The sequence below is a fragment of the Anopheles coluzzii genome, chromosome X (genome assembly GCF_943734685.1).
Source record: "Anopheles coluzzii chromosome X, AcolN3, whole genome shotgun sequence".
NCBI classification, from domain to species: domain Eukaryota; kingdom Metazoa; phylum Arthropoda; class Insecta; order Diptera; family Culicidae; genus Anopheles; species Anopheles coluzzii.
In genome coordinates, this window is record NC_064669.1 from 9,097,374 (window position 1) to 9,116,332 (window position 18,959).

At 46.0% G+C, this 18,959-nt stretch overlaps 3 protein-coding genes across 4 annotated transcripts; 1 reads left to right on the top strand and 2 right to left on the bottom strand.

Annotated features, from left to right (window-relative positions):
- Positions 1-1,434: 1,434 nt before the first annotated feature.
- On the top strand, positions 1,435-10,534 carry LOC120950511 (protein MAK16 homolog). Its single transcript, XM_040368616.2, has 3 exons — positions 1,435-1,698; positions 1,792-2,613; positions 9,875-10,534. The coding sequence occupies exons 1-3, from the start codon at positions 1,684-1,686 to the stop codon at positions 10,064-10,066; spliced, it is 1,029 nt and encodes a 342-aa protein (XP_040224550.1). The 5' UTR covers positions 1,435-1,683; the 3' UTR covers positions 10,067-10,534.
- On the bottom strand, positions 10,365-14,238 carry LOC120950519 (enhancer of rudimentary homolog). Of its 2 annotated transcripts, none has more exons than XM_040368637.2 (3): positions 14,026-14,238; positions 13,666-13,924; positions 10,365-13,603 (listed from the first exon to the last, which is right to left on the bottom strand). In XM_040368637.2, the coding sequence occupies exons 2-3, from the start codon at positions 13,852-13,854 to the stop codon at positions 13,481-13,483; spliced, it is 312 nt and encodes a 103-aa protein (XP_040224571.1). In that variant the 5' UTR covers positions 13,855-13,924; positions 14,026-14,238; the 3' UTR covers positions 10,365-13,480. The 2 variants fall into 2 exon arrangements, with proteins under 2 accessions (XP_040224571.1, XP_040224562.1); XM_040368628.2 differs by having other exon boundaries at positions 13,666-13,898; positions 14,026-14,237.
- Positions 14,239-16,745: 2,507 nt separating this feature from the next.
- On the bottom strand, positions 16,746-18,198 carry LOC120950531 (enhancer of rudimentary homolog). The gene is made up of 3 exons (XM_040368649.2): positions 17,981-18,198; positions 17,489-17,735; positions 16,746-17,408 (listed from the first exon to the last, which is right to left on the bottom strand). Exons 2-3 carry the CDS (start codon positions 17,675-17,677, stop codon positions 17,286-17,288), a joined length of 312 nt encoding a protein of 103 aa, XP_040224583.1. The 5' UTR covers positions 17,678-17,735; positions 17,981-18,198; the 3' UTR covers positions 16,746-17,285.
- Positions 18,199-18,959: the final 761 nt, after the last annotated feature.

Below are 18,959 nucleotides of genomic sequence, written 5' to 3' on the forward strand. Positions count from 1 at the left end.
GGCTAGGTCGAATGACTATGACCAACGTCACTTGCCAGATGAGGGTGGATGTAAAACTATCAGGACCTTTTGCTACCACCAAGCGTCTGCGCCAGGGGGACGGGTTTGTCTGTCTCCTATTCGAGGGTCGAGACGACGGGACCCATCTTCCATAAGCTAACCCAGATCCTGACATACGCTGATGATATAGACATCACTAGTCTGCGGCTCTCCTATGTAGCAGAAGCCTACCAAGGGATCCAGCGGGCGGCAGAGAACCTTGGATTGCAGATAAACGAGGCAAAGACCAAACTGATGGTGGTACCAATAGGTGAATGCACTTTTGAAGTCGTCCCAGAATTCACCTATCTTGGGTCAAAGGTTAGCAACGATAACAGCATGGAAGCTGAGTTGCGCGCAAGGATGCTGGCTGCCAACCGGTCATTCTATAGCCATAAAAATCAGTTCACCTCAAAGAACCTGTCGCGACGGACGAAGCTGGGAATATATAACACCTGTATAGTACCGGTACTCACATACACATCTGAGACATGGAAGGATACTTTGCCTCGTATGTATGGAAGGACAATGGAGAAGCCGTTAGAACAATGAGCTATACGAGAAGTACGGCCTCATACGTCTTGCACCATATCAAGCTCGCCAGGGCCAAATTGAGGTGGCAAGATGGCGTGGAGGCGTCCGCCATTAAGGCCGGGATAACGGACAGGCAGACGAAGGTGCGAGACCGTGAGCGGTTTCGGGCACTCCTGCGACAGGCCAAGACCGCAAAGCGGTTGTAGCGCCGGATAAGTAAGTAAGTACCTGGAACTGTTCCGGATTCGAATTTAGAACGATACTTGGACCTGGTTCGAGTATGGAACCGATACAATTCCAGTTCCAGTCGACAAACCTTAGCCTTAGGTAGTAAATGTGCAGCGTAGGAAATTTAGTAGAACTTCTGTAGTGATAGATATACTATTATTGCTGTTTTGTAAACTAAAACAACAAAACATGAAATAGTGAAAAAACAAAAAAAAAGTTATTTATTGCTTCAAACCACGCTGCCAAACACACCGAAAAACCAGCGTAACAAAAAAAAATGACAACTGAAAAGTTTGCTGGCTGTTGCAAACACAACAAAACACAAAAAGTGAGTTTTATTTTCCTTAATTTTGATGAGGCGAACAGGAATACCTAAGTTTAATTTGTGTTAAAGTGCTGTTTTGCATTGCAGAAGCATACTAGCACCAAATTCGCTAGGCGAAATGCTCGCCGATGGTGGTGGACCGAAAAAAGGAGCGTTACAATGCGTTACATTGCATCTGTCAATTTGTTTCACCGTTACGGTGGTTTTTCGGTGTGTCGGGCAGCGGGCCATAGCGATTCGACATGGTGGCGGGATCGCCCACTGTGCGCGTTGACAAACGTCAGCGCTGGCAGCACTGGTGGTCGAGCGTAAGTTTGACGTTTCTGCCCATTTGTCACGACCGGTAACCGCATGGTCGAGGTGTAAACATCGCCCGCATAAGGCAAAAGATCCGACCGAAGCAAGCTGCTTGCTGTTGTGGGTGCTTCTTTTTTTGTCTAGGGCGGCTGCCAATCAACCCAAAAGTGTAGCACGCGCGTGTTCAGCCCTTCGTCGTCAGCGTGTCAACCGGAGCGTGGAGCGTGCAGAGCTACTAACCTCGCCAATCAACCGGCAGCATGCAGCAGGACGATGTAAGTAACACCCTTTCACGAGAGAGCGCCCCTGGTAAACACGATGCGTGCCATCTAACACCTTTTCTTTTTTCTGCGCTTGCACCATGGCAGATAACCTGGAGCATCATCAGCAGACAGTTCTGCTCGTTCCAGGTGAAGACGGCGACGCAAAACTTCTGCCGCAATGAGTACAGCCTGACCGGGTTCTGCTCGCGGCGGGCCTGCCCGATCGCGAACAGCCAGTACGCGACGGTGCGCGAGGAGAAGGGCATCATCTACCTGTACATGAAGACGGCCGAGCGGAACGCGTTCCCGGCCAAGCACTGGGAGAAGGTGAAGCTGTCCCGCAACTTCGACAAGGCGGTGTACCAGATCAAGGAGAACCTGGTGTTCTGGGACCGGTGGGTGCAGACCAAGTGCAAGCAGCGGTTCGTCAAGATCACGCAGTACCTGATCCGGATGCGGAAGCTGAAGCTGCGCCGGCAGAAGATGCTGGTGCCACTCGCGACGAAGGTCGAGCGGCGGGAGCGCCGCCGGGAGGAGAAGGCACTGGTGGCGGCCCGCATCGACAACGCCATCCAGAAGGAGCTGATGGAGCGGCTGAAGATGGGCATGTACGAGGACATCTACAACTTCCCGCAGCAGGCGTTCGACCGGGCCCTCGACGAGGAGGAGGTCGAGGAGGACGAGGAGATGGAGAATGAGGAGGAGGAGGAAGAGGAGGAAGAGGAGGAGGAGGAGCGGGAGCGGGCGAAGGTGATGAATGTGAGCGAAAGCTTGCGGCGCGAGCTCGAGTCGGCGGACGCGTTCGTGGAGGACGACACGGAGGACGACGACGACGAGGACGATTCGGACGCGGACAGCGTGTCGGGCGTGCGGGAACGGGTCGAGGTGGACAGTGATTTCGAGTCGGAGGACGATTCGGACATGGAGGTAAGTTCAATCCGCTTTCCTGCCTTAATACCATTACTCTTTCGGTCTTCGTTCCTTTTGAGGCGTGGAAATGGAGCGAAGAGTGCTTCGTCCGATTGAACCCAAAAACCCATTTTGCACACAGCTGGTACAGCTGCTCGATTATTTAAAGAGAGATACAGGAGCTCGAGCTGTACTACAAGTACTACAGTTATATCAATCAATTTGAAATATTATTAGTAAAAAAGGATGCTTAAAATTGTGTCTCAGCTGCCGGTACAAGCCGATGGGGCTTGTAATTTTGACGTTGTAGCTCAATTGCAGAGCTGTGCGTTTTTACTCTTTGTTTGCTGATACTAAAAGTGATACAGGGTGTAGCAGTCAAAGTATTTATGGCTTCTATTAAACAATAGAAGTTTAACACTCGTTCATTTTCAAAGGGAAAACCCCCCAATGGCACACTCGAAGAGAGAACTTGGATGTTATATTCTGCAACCACAAACAACGTGTATTGTTATTGTTATCAAAAGTATTAATCTTCCTTTAGACACACCTTGTCAGGATAAGCAAGAATGGCACAAAGGTCAACTAAAGCTTTGAGCGCAAAATAAACAGCAAGCTCATTCCTGAAAGAGGATACCAGCTCGTTGATGCAGGGCCATTCCCAAACCACATCATACACAATGCTGTCTTGCAAGTTTGAAATATTTTGAAAGGGTTTGGCATTGAGGTGTGCGGGTTGTCGATGGTAGTTAACTGCTACAGTGGAACTCCTCATAACGAGTGTTTTTTTTTGCATAGCCAGCAAATTTAAATGCTCAACAAATACCTCACATAACGAGCGAAATCGCGCATAATGAGTAAGATCATTTGTGTTTCTGGTGCATTTTCGGGTGCGGATATGAAATCAAAAACATGGTCGATAAACATTCAGCATTACTTTGATTTTAATTATCGCTCAGGCAAATAAGAGCTTGGATACAGTTGATGACCGCTAATTGGAGTGCTTTTCAAACTGGAATTTCGCTAACGAAATTCATCACAAATATCCATTTTTCCCACAAATTTTGGCTCTTTTGCGTACGTGTGCTATTACTCTGCGCCATAACACTTTAATTTATAATATATATATAATCTATAATTTATATCAACATAAATGAAAAAAACACTGTAATATGTTCGTTCAAGTCAGCACCAAAGCAAACAATCAATCCATCGAAAGGTCCCTTCAGTTAGCGAATATTGTTCGCTAACTGTAGTTGGTTTACATCTCGGTCACTTACTGTATTAGGTAATCGTTTAACATAAAGTTATTGCCAGGAGGAGAAGTGTCGTAATGATTGTTTGAGTCACAAGTCTGTGGTATATGTATGCGAGCGTTTCAAATGCATTTTTCCTGGATCCTTTTGCTCATGAAGGCAAGAGATTCACCTACTAGTTGCTTCCCCTTGTATTCGTACTGAAGAATACTACCCACAAAAAATATAATTATGATGAAACTGGTTTATTTCTATTCAATATGCTTTCGTTTTGGCGCGGATTTGCAAAACTGGCCATGTGGAGCTTAACAGCTCTGGAATCGTGATTGAATCGTTGTCTCGATTCGACTAACTCACCTAGACTATGGAAGCTTCGAGTCCGCAAGCTGATGGGGCTCGTCTTTTTTACGTTGTGACTCAATCACGCATGCAGACGAGTGAAGCAGATTGATCTAAATCAGCCAGCTTAATTGCAGCTCGTTAGAATTACGAACCATCCTCCTCGATCGGCTGTTGAAGTTGAAGAAACATGGGAACAAAAAAGGGGCCGTCCCGTGGTGCAATCGTCAACCTGAACGACCCAATAACCCATGTTCGCCAATGGTATAAGCCCAGAATGGACCGTCTCCCCGTAGCAAAGGGCTGATTATTATCCGGCTGCATGGTACTGAATAAAGCATCGAAAGCGCCTGTATATGCCAGCATATGATGTCCGCGTAGGACGTTTACGCCAAATAGAAGAAGAAGAAGGAAACAAAAAACCAAAAACAAACCAAATCTTGAGCGCTTCATTCATTTGACCCGGTGCAGTATTTATTTATCCTCCGGAACTAACCGCAATTCTCTCAGCGTGTTGCACTCCCCGGATTCACATAATGTGTGTGTGTGTGTGTCGGTAGAGGTGTAAGAAATTAGCTCGTGGCGCGCTAATCGATTTACGCTAGCCAACTTTTCATGGCTGTTTAAAGCTGTTTGAAGCGGGAGCGAAGGCAAACAAAAAAAGTACCAAGTGTCACTGTTTCAGTCACTCATGACTGAAACAAAACTCAAATAAGCTCACGTACACAACTGAGATGATCAGAGATGAGATTCAAACAGTTGGTGGATCAATCCCATGTTTGATGACATTTTGTTCGGTACCCAACTCTTGGTCACTTACTTGGTCATGACTTTTTCTGTCGGTGATAATCACGACATTCTTGGAATATACTTGGCGTGTACTTGGGACAACCAGCAAAATGAGCATTCTTTCTCGCTCAGTCTGCTTTGATTGTTTTGTCGGATCAAACAGAGCGAAAACCCATGCTCATTTTGTTTCTTGGAACCACTCGAACGGCATATCTCCCATGACTATCGCGATGATCACCGACTGAAAATGTCACGACCAAGTGACTGACCAAGAGCTGGTTGCACACAATGTCACCAAACATGTGTTGCTCGCAACAACTGTTTGAGTCTCATCTCTGATCATGACGGTAGAGCTCGTGACGCTGACATTATTTTGTTTCAGCCGAAATTTGTCATGACTATGTCAGAGACATTTTGCAGAACTGATCGCAGTGAAAAAAAAGTCATGACAAAGTCACTTTTGGTCGCAAAAGCGGATAGGCATGTTGAAAAAGCTAAATGCCGGACTTGGCTAGCTCTTCATTTTGATCGTTGAACTTAGACGGCAATTGCTGCAGATTCGGAGGAGCCTGAAGTAGCTGACTGTCTGGTTTGGACCATTGTGTCAAAAAGATTTAAAATTCATCTACAGAGCATTTTGAAGCTTTGTGATCAGTGTTATTCATCATACGGTAATGAGGGTCGTGAGGTCCTCGCTAGATTGCCCAGATATTGTGATGTCGTGATGCTGACATTATTTTGTTTCAGCCGGACATCTGTCATGACTATGTCAGTGACATTTTGTACAACAGATCACTGTAAAAAAGTCATGTCATGACTGACCAAGCGTTGGTCGCAAAAATGTCATGAAGCATTGGTGTCGAACCAACCGTTTTGAGTATCACCTCTGATTGTCACAAATGAGTACGCGACGCTGACATGGATTTTGTTTTAGTCAGATTTTTCAGTGACATTTTGCAGCACTGGTCGCATCATTGTTAGCTCGTTTGGCAGCGGCAAAACCCTGTCCTATTGCGAATAGGTTAAGCAGGCAGGCGCCTTTTAGTAGCGGCGGTGCACTTTTGGGGGCCAGAAATTGACTCTCACTGCCGACGACATAACAGTCCGCAATCCCTCCGCAAACCCCGAGACGCATCTTGCACGTAATGCAACCACACACACAGACATGCACACGCTGCAGCTGCAACTGATTCTATTCTAGCCGCAGGGGGTATCGTCCCTTCCTTCCTCGCTCGGGTGCAGTGCAAAACCGCACCCGGGTAAGGGCCAATCTCGTTCGTCATGTTTCGCTGCCGCCGGCATGGAACAACACCCCCCCTCCCCTTCCCCCCGCAAGACCTTCCATGCGGTAACGCAACGGTGGGCAAAAGCGCAACAGGTAAATCACAACCACAGCCACCGGCAGCAGCAGGCTGGGGCAAACGCGCGGCATCGCTGTCGCAGTCGCACCACGCAACCCGTGTCCGGCGGTCACTTCTTTCGCAGCCGCGCTTCCTCGTGTGTTCTCTCGCGATCGCGCGCGCGCGCGATCTCGTGCTGTGCAATATTTGAGTGTGTTTTATTTTTGTTTTTTTTTACGTACACGTGTGCATGTGATTTTTTGGATGCAAAAAATATAAAAGAAAATTATAATTCTAAACAAAAGGCTCACCCTTTAGGGCTCGGCGGGCGGTGGTAGTAGTAGTAGTAGTAGTAGCAGTGCCTACTGCTTAGCGGGAAGAGATCTTGCGCGCGCGAAATACTTCCCCTTTATCCCCCCCCCCTCTCCCCCTCTTATCCCCTTATCCATTCCGTAAGTGTGTCGCGTTTTTTGCGCGTTCGCGTTAATCCGTGTGTCCTCCCTGTGTAAATGCTGTTGCCTCTCTCGGCCCACTGCCGGCCCCACGCGTCCCTTCGCACCTTCAGCGAGGCGTGACTGGTTTGTTTTCCCTTGAACTTGTGAGCGAGTGTGTGTTAAGCGAATTACAAAAAAAAAAGAAAAGGTACGCAAAACAAAACAAAAAAAAATACACCGAGTTGCCCCCGTGATAAAACAGCCGTCGCTCCCGTGTTCGTGTTTGCAGCATCCCACCAACCAACCGACCGACCGACCAAACCCGCGTGGTGGCTATAGAGGTGGGTGTTGGGGGCAGTGAGTACCCTTGTGAGTAATAGCAATAAAATTACGATTACAGATCGGCACTGATGCAGCGGGGGCGAACCACGGGAAGAAACACGTTCACTGCTAAAGCGTCATCTTGTCGCGCGATGGGATTAATTGTACGTTACTTTACTTTACTGCTAATAACGGCAAGGGAAGGTTAACCGTGGCGTTTTAACAGAGACCGTAATGACAGGCTTCATTTATGGGCTAAAGCAAATGTTAGAAGTGATTGCCACAAAACTATGCCCGAAGTATTTCATTCTATTCAAAGTTTGAAGGTTTTTGGAGACACTGCAACTTTCTCAAAGCCTCCCCAAAATCCTTGGAGATGAAGAGAAAGAGTGTGTGTGTGTGTGTGTGTGTGTGTGTTTTAGAATTTCCACAAACTGTTTGTGTAGCTGCATGCTCCCCCTATAGCTTCAGGGAGCTGTTTCTGCGACCGAGCAAACCCGCCTCCTCACAGCACCGTGTGTGCCCGCCTTGACGACCATGACCATGGGCGGCAAATACAAGTTATGTATTTATTTTTCCGTACCCGCATATTTCTCTTCGGCGGGCAGCAGCAATGTTTTCTGTTTGTTTTGGTTCCCCTCTCTCTCTTTCTCTCTCTGTCTGGCTCTCATTTGCGGTGTTGCCTGGTTTTGCGGGCTTTTCTGCTCCGCTCCCTTCCAGCACACACCAAGTGCGGGTGTGTGTGTGTGTGCGTGCTACCGAACTTCCTTGAAAAGCAGTTCGCGCACTTGCGCAAAATGGACTGCGGCACCGGAGGAGCGCCGCTTATTAGTGCCTTTCATGCGAAGTTCAAGAGCAGCAACATAGCAGCTCCGGCCAGTCCGGCTCGGCTCCAGTGGACCGTTTCCTTGCCCGCTCCCCCACTGTTTGTGCCCGTCGCGATCGCCATTGATCGCAGCGATGCATTGCTGGCGTCGTTCTAATGCGACGTTCTAGAGGCGGACTGTGCGGGCTTTTCGGTTCGGATGTCTAGGCTCGCGCATGTTTCGCAATGGTGTAGATGGCTAACCGCTTGTTTTTTTTGTTGTTGTTGTTGTCCATCAGACGGCTCCGGTTGGCAAAGTTATCACTGGCGGGAAGTCGTAATGATGGAAGATTACATCAGCGGCTTCGTCCTTCCTAGATCCAGTGGAACAGAACGACCAGGAAACATGTTGAAAAGGCTATACGCCGGACTTGGCAAGTTCTTCATTGTGGTCGTTGAACTTATACGGCATTTGCTGCAGATTCGGAGGAGCCTGAAGTAGCTGGCTGTCTGGTTTTGGACCATCGTGTCAAATAGATTTCAAATGCATCCGCCCAGTAATTTGAAGCTTTGTGATCAGTGTTATTCAACAAACGGTAATTGGGTTCTTCAGCTAGGACCTCGCTCGGATATTCAGGAACTTCGCACAATTCAAACAAATTCCAACGATAGACATTAGAACGGTATTTTTATCCATGTTGAATTCCATATTGAAAAGTCAAGTTATCACTAGCGGGATGTCGTAATGGTGGAAGGTTACATCAACGACTTCGTCCGTCCTAGATCCAGTGGAACAGAACGAGCAGGATACATGTTATGATGGACTTGGTAAGTTCTTCATTTTGGTCGATGAATTTAGACGGCAATTGCTGAAGATTCGGAGGACCTGAAGTTGTCAACTGTCTGGTTTGGACCGAACGTCAAACAGATTTCAGATTCATCTGGTCAGTAATTTGAAGCTTTGTAATCAGTTTTATTCAACAAACGGTAATGGGGTTCTTAAGCTAGGACATCGCTAAGATGTCCAGAAACTTCATACCACTGACACGAATTCCAACGACAGATATTGAAACGATATTTTTATCCATTTTCAATTCCAAATTGAAAAGGAACGTTATCACTGTCGGGAAGTCGCAACGGTGGAAGATTACAGCAACAGCTTCGTAATTCTGAATTCCAGTGGAGCAGGAACGATCAGGTAACATGTTGAAAAGGCTATACACCGGACTTGGCAAATTCTTCATTTTGGTCGTTGATCTTGGACGGCATTTGCTGCAGATTCGGATTCCGTAGGATGAGCAGGAACTTCGTACAGTTGAAACGAATTCCAACGACAGACATTAAAATGATCTTTTCATCCGTATTGAAATATACTCCAAATTGAAGAAAACGTTTTGTGTTCTCTCGCCTCATAACATTAGAATTGCTACGCGAACAGTTTCCTCTATTCTTTCACGCCCCAAGCCCAGCCTTTCCAGGTGTTTGTTTACAAGTGCTGTAGGGAGGGGGAGGGCGAAACAAAACGAACACATGCTCACACATAGAGAGGAGGGTGGGAGGTTACCGCACTCCAAAGACGTCATTCCGACATTGGCCAATAACTAGAGCACATCTGCTGGCGACCCTCTGCCCCGTTTCCCGTTCTATGTACACGTGAGTGTCACATGCACTGCAACCTCACTGCACGTTGCGCCCGCGCGAGTGTGTGTGTTCGTTTAGAAATGTTCCCTTCCCCTCGGAAAGCGGATATTTGAACCTCCTCCACCTACAGCAACACACTGTATGGTGACGCGGCGACCAAAGCTGCAATTCCGGTTCGCTCATGGGGCGCCCGTTACGTACCCATCACCAGCAACGCCGTAACAGCCGTGTGTAGTACTTGTGCTTGTAGTTGCTCGTTTCACTTTGAAGGCAAAAAACAAACCCAAAAGAAACTCAAATAAAAAAAAAACATTCTTATTTACATTACTTTTTTTTGTTTCTTTTGTTCTACAGGATTATGTGCCGAAGGTGTCGCTGCGGCCACCGAAATCCGACGACGAGGAAGCGCCAGCCACGGCGGCAGTAGCGGACGCGGCACCGTCCGCCACCAAGAAGGCGAAGGCGCGCAAAACCCGCAAACCCAAGCTCGAGCTCGAGTATGAAGTGGAGGTTGAATCACCGGCGCGGCATAGCGTACATCAGTGAGGTTGGTTCTGAGTCTGTCCGTCTGTCTGTCTGTCTCTCTGTGTGTACGAGACCAGAGACGACCTTTAATGTGTACAGTGGGTACGGTACGGGGCATCCCGGTGGTGGGAACGCGTTCCGGCCGTACCTTTATGTTTAGCGATTTAAACACAATTTCGTTTATTTTGGTATCGCTGTTGCAAAAAAGGGATTTATCTCCATTTTCTAACTGATATTTGCTAATCATTTGAACCGTTTTCGTTTTCGAGACGCGCAGAATGTGTTTTTGGCGACATTTTTTAAACACACACACACACACACACACACACACACACACACACACACCAATCAACCGGCAAACGTTGTTTAAGTTTGAGCCGTTCTCCCACAATATTTCCTACTTATGTTATGTGCAACAGGAAGAAGAAAACAAAGATTGTGTGAATTAAAGGAAGACATAAATTTCATTAACAAAAAATCTACCACAAACTCTGTTAATTGACTGACGATACGTTCGCTTCGAGAGACACGGAGGAAGCAATTATCATTTGCCATTTATTGCATTTTATTTATTTAACCTTTCTTAGCGGCGTGTTTTTATGCCCCCCCCTCCCCCTCCCTCAAAATGTTCTCTTCTATTTGCGTTTGCTTTTTATCTTTTTTTTTCTTGTTTCGTCTCCCTTGTGGTGTGGCTCCGCTCTTGCTGGATATTCCTAATCCATAGCCGACGATGTCATTCCACCGAATACGTCATTCGCGATGTAATTCCCCCGTGTTTTTTTTTATTTTATTTTGATTTTGAACCATCAACCGGTTCCCTTCGGTTTGTACGTCAAATGATGCGCATAATGATATGCGTTTCGTGCGTTTTTTTTTTATTGTTTTTAATATCACCAAATCCGAAAGAGCAGCAGATCAGGTGTCCTATGCAAACTCAAATCTAGCGAGTACCAGCTGTTGCGAACGCGACAATCGGAACCATTTGTTTTGCAACCACATAAAATAGAATAAAATATGATAGCTATGTACGGGGTCAGAGGTGGGTCTTCATCATCAATAAACGCAACGTCTGCACACAGGGCACAGAATAATATTCATTCTAAAACCATTCCCCAGTAAGGCGCTCTGCTGTTTGCTATTTACTTCTGCTATATTCTGCTTTTGACTTGCAAACCTCCAGCAGTTGATTCCGATTCCGGAACCAATTCCGGAGTCGACTCCGAATCCGAAATCAGAATCGGCTCCGCAATCGGAATCGATCTTGGAATCGCAATTTGCCCCCGTAACGGAATCTGAATCGTCTTAGCTCCGAATTGGATCCGAATTGGATTAGTGAATTGGAATTAGCTCCGCAATGAGAATCAGTTCCCGAATTCAAAGAAGAAGTTTCAGAGGCGAAATCAGTCCGGGAATCTCCGTGAGAATGGCTCGTTTACAAGTAAATCGGGATTCTTTGCGGCTATCAATACGTAGCATCATTGGACCCAAACGCATATTCTTGTGTAAATGCCTGAAACTGAGTCCGATTTCGAAGTCGATTCTGATTTCGGAGCTGATTTCAATTCCGGGCTCAATTTCGGAGCCAATTCCAATTCCGACGCCGATTCCAAACCCGATTCTGATTCCGGAGCCAATTTCGATTCCGTAGCCGATTTCGATTCCCGAACCGATTACAAAACCGATTCTGATTCTGGAACCAATTTCGGAATGCATTCTGGATCCAATTCCGATTCCGCAACCGATTCTGATTCCAGAAACTGATAACGGATCTACTATGAGGAATCGAATACTTTGGAATCGCTAGTCGGACCCACTACCGCCAGTAATCACTAGTGGTTACAGGATATAAAAAAGGCATTTCTTCAATCTAAAATCATATCTGGCACCAAATCTAGATGAGTTGAACACATATGCCCAAGCATGCCTTTACTACCTAGCATTATTTAGAACTTCTTCTCCTTTGTTGATGCAACAACCATCGGTCGGGTCAAAGCCTTCCTGTAGCGGTAATAGGCTCGGCTATCAGTGACGTATTAATTACCCGTAGCCGGATGATCAGTCCCTACGTATGGGGGCACGGGGTCCATTCGAGGCTTGAAACCCATGACGAGCTTGTTATTGAATTATTTTAATTTCATTAAATACATTTCATTTTTTCATACTTCATACTTGCATTACATATTACATCTCTTCCATTCCGTTCTGCGACAAAAGTGTACAGCTTTAAATGTTATAAAAACCGTTTGTCTAGTTCAAGCAAGCTAAAATAATTACTACAAAGTACCCAACAGATATTATAAATTGCACCATGACACTAAATGCTACATCATTTTTTTTTAATACTGCCAACACTAGTTGGCTTCTTCTGATAGCGAGCGGGTAACGCTTTTTACAGCGTTTTGCCCTCCCGTTTCTGTGTTCAGCAAATGCGACTCCTCAATTTAATTAACGTTTCCTCGCATCGTATGATTGTCAATACACGACTATTAGGCTTTGGTCAATACATTGCTTTAAAATGCGCATCCATAAAGGCCCTCAATATAAAGTAAAGTTTAAAGGCCCCCTAGTAAGAGCATCGCAGGTCAGACACACAGGCTGCTATGCGCCGAAGATGCACATGAACTGTGTGGCTTTTCGACGATCAAGCCTTTGTGAGACTTTTATTGCTAAATCCTATTTCCCTAATTTAGTGCCATCCCTCCTCGCTATTCAACGCGCCAAAAACGTTTCGAGCTTTCTTATGCTTGTTAAAATATTGTTTTATTACTCAACCGTTACATGGTATGCTTTTTGAACACATTGTGTATACGCGGCGGCGGCGGGCGACCCTTAACAACTACCGCGCGCACAGGTTTTTTTTTTTTGTTAAATGATAAAGCGCCTCCTTTGTTATCATGATCGTCGTTTTGGCGTACTTAATTCAACCTCCTCACCCGCATCCCATGCCGACATTGCACCGCCCATGGTCGGGACCAACGACTGTGTAGCAACGAGGTCAAGTAATGTAGAACGATTTGACAAGTAGCTACAAGTTCGTTCCAGCAGTTTGACATCTGAAAGCCCTTTTTGATTCAAATTTTAATTAGGATTTTAATGATGAATGATGATGATGATGATGAATCGCAATAACATTTTACAGGAAAAGTATGTATGTCTCTTGTAATAATAAATGTTTGAAGTATGATGCATTTTCAACGGCTCTCCGCTGTCAAAGATGGCCAAACCGATTTTGGCTAATATCTGACCTCGTTCCTACACAGTCCTTGGGTTGGGATCGTTTTTTTTTTTTGCTGTTCGGGCTGTCCAAACACAATCTCAGCCTGTAAAAGTGTGTACAAATAATGGGAAAGGAAATTTAAAAAATAAAATAAAATATGAAAAAAAGTCGGCTCGTGTCGCAGCACGTGCTGCTGCCCTCTTCCGACACCGGTTGGGTTACGCGTTGGTGCCGGCCGCCTGCCTCAGCAGGACGTAGATTTTCTCCTTTATCCATTCCTTGTTGTAGGGCGCGTAGGTGTTGGTCGACTTCTGGTAGACGAGGCAGCTGAGATCGATTAGCTGAGGGGGAGGAAATTGCGGAATTAAAAATGAGTTAGAAATGACACCATTGCGCCCGGTACCTGATCGACAAAGTCGAATAGCTGGCTAATGTCGTAGGTGATGGTCGGTGTGTTGGGGTTGCGCCGCTTCAGCTGCTCCTCGTAGATCTTGCACACCCCCTCCATGCACTCGTTCACGCTCTCGTAGTCGCTGTAGGTGCGCGTTTCCGGATGCTGCCCCGGCTGCACCAGCAGGATGGTGTGCGACATTCTGTCCGTCCGCCGGGTTGCGGTTGTTAAGGAAAAATTGCCAACTAAAAAAGTAAACAACAGCGCATTACTGCTTACTGCACGTTTAATTGACCGGTTTTTAATTGAACGCTTCGAGCCGGGAAAGCAGCAGCAACGTAAACAAGCGACCTTCGCAAGACGCTGGCTTACCTTTGGTCCGCCGTTTGCCGATGTGGAAATGCGGCGTCCAGCCCGCCGGCGTGGTGTGTTGATGGTGGAAAAGCGTTGATGGCGTTGATCGAGCAGGCGGGTGGATTTTGTTCTTTAATTTACCCGCGCGACTGGAAATTGGTTCCGCTCGTCGGCACAAAAGGTATACCGTCCGTCCGATGGCACACCGCTTTTTTTGTTGCTACGATTGCACACACACACACACACACACACAAACACACACCCACCCACGGAGCAGGTCTTTGACAGCAGCGAGCGCGGGCGCCCTCTGGCGGAAAGCAGACGCAGCAGGCTGTGTTGAATTACAAACTGGCTGTTTGTCAACATTATGGTAGCTCACTATCATTTGCTCGAGAATTGTTGGTAACAGGTTCGGTTTTAATGAGTGATTAGTTCTTCTTTTTTACCAACACAACGACATGCAATTATTTTAAAACAATAGCACGTGAAAAGCTCCTTTCGCTGTTGTTCGTGGTACATTTTGAGCCACAAAGGTGAAGGATTTCACTGTCGACTGCGAGCGAGCGATCGGCAAGTTCATGTGTGGAAAAGGCAGGCCTTGATCATCTGAAATTATTGTATCAAATACGATAGGGAAAAGCAGCAACAACAGGATTACATCCACACATTCTAATTGCTCTTTTAAGCAGCACCATAATTATTTGGTAATTGTTCAATAATTGCTTCAATGATTTTGACCTCTTTTGTGGCCCAAGCAGCTTAAGCACCGTCCTACACTATAATAAGCTATTTTGAACCATCGTGAGCTAGCACCAAGGTGATTAAAATGCGCTAAAAAGCGCGGATTTTAAAAAGGATCAATGGAGCGATTAAAATTAATATACAAAATTACGTTTATGATGCTCCCGCGTGAAGCGACATCGACGGCTCGCTTGCGACCGTGCGTTTGCCTAGTACACCTGTGTACATATCTACACATAGGACAGATTGAAATTTCGAGCCGTGGGTAACTATATTAGAGCTGTACTGTTGCCTCCGCAATAATTCGTAAAGCCTTGGTGTCCTAGTTGGTATTTTGATGCTATTTCTGACCGGCAAATCTAGGGAGTATACTTTCGTAATGGTATAATTGCCACAGCACGCTGTCGATATTTTAATGGTAGTATGTAGGTCGTGCTTTGTTTTGAAGTAAGCGAGTATATTTTCTTTGGATTTTGGACTCCCAGACAGTCGAATAAAAATGAACTATACTCAAGTATAGAATAGTGATGAGTAAAGTTGGCAAAAATCCGGAGCTCGACTCCGACCCGACTCCGATAATTTTGGAACCAACTCCGGAAGGTAAATCCGTCCAGCATTAGCCGGAGTCGTCCGGAGTCGTCCGGTTAGGGTGGGAGTCAGCCTTTGAAACAAAGGCCTGTGTACCAGTGATGAGAAAAATGAAGTTTTTGTCATAATCGATTCCGGCTAGCTCCGAAGTTTTCTGGAAACGATTCCGGAATCCAAATCGGCACCGGGATGCGTTCTGGAATTGGTTGAGGAATCGGTTTCGGAATCGGTGCCGGAATCAAAATCCGGCTCCGAAATCAGGATCGGCTTCGAAATCTGAGTCGGTTTCGGCATCTCCTTATGAAAAAGGCTTATGGGTCCAATGATGATACGCATTGATAGCAGCAAAGAATCCAAATTTTCTTGTAAACGAGTTTTTCTCTTGGAGATTCTCAGACTGATGTCGCTTCTGAAACTTCTTCTTTGAATTCAAGAACTAATTCTCATTACGGAGCTAATTCCAATTCTCTAATCCAATTCGGATCCAATTCGGAGCAAAGTCAATTCAGATTCCGTTACCGGGGCAAATTGCAATTCCAAAGCCGATTCTGATTCCGGAGCCGATTCTGATTCCGGAGCCGATTCTGATTCCGGAGCCGATTCTGATTCCGGAGCCGATTCTGATTCCGGAGCCGATTCTGATTCCGGAGCCGATTCTGATTCCGGAGCCGATTCTGATTCCGGAGCCGATTCTGATTCCGGAACCGATTCTGATTTCGGAGTCGACTCCAAAATCGGCTCCGGTATCGACTCCGGAATCAGAATCGGCTCCGGAATCGGTTCCAGAATTGATTCCGAACACGAACTCCGGATGACTCCGACTCCGGGCGGAACTAGTGGTTTGGATTTTGCTGGAGTCGGATCGGAGTCGTGGGTGCGCTCCAAAGAGCAAATCACTAGTATAGACTGGACAAACGATAAGTAGAGCGACTTGAAAATCAGTTATGGATCGGCAAGTGACGGTTAACGAATCCTAGCATTCTATGAGCTTTGCTGATCATTGTCTTATAATGAACAGGGAAATCTAATTTGCTGTCTAAAAATGACTCCTAATTGACGTTGTGCAGGCGATGTACATTGCTAGTAGTAATATATCACAGGTGCTTTTTTTTAGCGATTAAAGGACACCACGCTACATTTTGGTAATGAGATCGACAGATAGTTTTTACGACACCAAACACTAAATCTATTTGTCCGTTCCTGATGTTGAATGCAGTCAGGTCACTCGCAAAATAAGAAATATATTAAACAGATATGACCCTTCAGGACAGACGGATCATCGTTTGTAAATAGCAAAACTAACAGTGGACCTAAATTACTGCTTTGCGGAACTGCTGCGTTTCAGCATGTGGTTCAACCAACGATTTCAATCGCAATTGCAACGCACAACATTCCATCGGCGGCTGGGCTGTAGTGAAAAAATATTCATTTTTATTCAGATTCATGAATTTGCTCGGTCGATCGTACTCTATGTTTGCGCTTACTAATTATTTTACACGAAGTTGACGTTGATGCACACACACGCACGCACACAAACACGTTAACCCTCTGTGGGAGGGTTTGCGGATTGTTTGCGTTGATAGTTCAAGATTTGCTTACACGCTACAGATTTAAGTACGGTTTGGCCATCCTCTCATTCTCCCGTGTGTCTACCGTCTAGAACAGTGTGTCTCACAGTGATTGTGGGTATTTCTGTACAGCATAATCATGTTAAAACATGCTCCAATGAACGAAACTGGTGCAGAAGGGAAATGGAACAAAAAGAAGAAAAAAAAAAAGAAAGGATTCCGCTGCGTAACCGAAAGGGTCGCAACGGATGGGCTCAATACTTCAAGAGTGTGTGTGGGATGACACCAGAAAGAGAGAGAGAGAGATGACCGTCCCGAAAGAAAGAAAGAAAAAATAATGAAAGTGTGGAGAAAGGGTAATAGAAGAAACAGGAGCTTGCATTACGCGTTGGTGCCGGCCGCCTGCCTCAGCAGGACGTAGATTTTCTCCTTTATCCATTCCTTGTTGTAGGGCGCGTAGGTGTTGGTCGACTTCTGGTAGACGAGGCAGCTGAGATCGATTAGCTGAGGGGGAGGAATTTGCGGAATTAAAAATGAGTTAGAAAAGATCTCTTCAAGCTCGATGACACCATTGCGCCCGGTACCTGATCGACAAAGTCGAATAGCTGGCTAATGTCGTAGGTGATGGTCGGTGTGTTGGGGTTGCGCCGCTTCAGCTGCTCCTCGTAGATCTTGCACACCCCCTCCATGCACTCGTTCACGCTCTCGTAGTCGCTGTAGGTGCGCGTTTCCGGATGCTGCCCCGGCTGCACCAGCAGGATGGTGTGCGACATTCTGTCTGTTCGCCCGGTTGAGGTTAGGAGGGCGGCAGCAGGACGTATTGGCAGCACACTAAAAAGGCCCAAGAGAATGCCTCATTACTGCTAATTGCACTGCTAGTACGAATTGTGATTGGCCAAACAAAGCGCCACTGCTCCATTTCGGCACGTTTCGGGAGCGTGGAAAATGCCGGAAAGTTCGGGAAGCGGGCACAACATAAACAAGCTAATGATGATGTTATTCTTTCCCGACACACACACACCCACGCACACACACACACACGCACACATGACTGCAATAACGAGGAGGCCGCTTACCTTGCTTGGAAACGATGGGCTGGTAGCGTTGAATGTGTGTATGGTCGGGAATTGATAGCCGGGCGCGTGCTGGCGCTTTGTTTGCGTTGATTGAAACGGAACCGGCAAATTGGGCAGAAACTGGTAGGAAAACACTTGGCAGTGCTGGAGCTCTGTGTTTTCACGGCACGGTCGTCCGGTTTGCAGTACACAAGCGCTTTAACAACAGGGCCGCCAGCTGACAGCCGCAGCTGACAGCCGTGCGAAGTGCAGGGGGCGGCGCCGCGAGCGCCATCTAGCGGGATTTTCGGGCAAGCTGGCCGCGTAATTCGCCTCGCTCTTTGCTTTTTTTTTTTGAAAACAACAAATTCGAGGAAACGAAAGCCGTTGGCAGCGGCTTCGTAGGAGGCAATCAATGGAAATTAAAAATAAATAAATAAAGATCATCCCAAATATGATTACAAATATACTATAAATTTTCTGTATTACATTTGAAGCAAATAGTAACGGTTTTTAGGCGTCTATTTAAATTTCCATTCTTGCTGTTAAATGTGCTTTAATTTTTTGAATGATGCAAAGATGATTGTAGCGGTTGCTTATACACATTATTAAATTTGATTGTTTGTGAGAATAGCTTTAATTGTTAGGATGAATATTATTTTCTATAAAATTACCAAACCAATATGTATGGTTAATAAAAATATTTTAGCAATAGGGAGTTATCAGAAAAGTAAGAATTCATTTGAATCCTAGCTATCTGAAATTGGCGTTTTTTTACCCAAGTGCCACAAATCCGCTCAACCATTCTTTATAGATTTTTGCTAGGAAAACTAGAAGGGTATATAAGCCATGATTAGATGAAGCTAGGCGAAGCACATTGCAAGAAAAGGACAGCAATATAATGATGAGTTGTTAAATGCCATCTATTGAGCAAACCAGCAAAATTATTAAGTTTTCGTTTTTTTCCTATGGATATTTGATTTTCAAGTCGTTTAAGCTT

Coding starts and splice junctions, on each gene's coding strand:
- LOC120950511 (XM_040368616.2), top strand. Junction 2,614..9,874: donor AGGACGATTCGGACATGGAG/GTAAGTTCAATC, acceptor TTTGTTCTACAG/GATTATGTGCCGAAGGTGTC.
- LOC120950519 (XM_040368637.2), bottom strand. CDS start 13,854: ATGTCGCACACCATCCTGCTGGTGCAGCCGGGGCAGCATCCGGAAACG. Junction 13,604..13,665: donor TATTCGACTTTGTCGATCAG/GTACCGGGCGCA, acceptor CCTCCCCCTCAG/CTAATCGATCTCAGCTGCCT.
- LOC120950531 (XM_040368649.2), bottom strand. CDS start 17,677: ATGTCGCACACCATCCTGCTGGTGCAGCCGGGGCAGCATCCGGAAACG. Junction 17,409..17,488: donor TATTCGACTTTGTCGATCAG/GTACCGGGCGCA, acceptor CCTCCCCCTCAG/CTAATCGATCTCAGCTGCCT.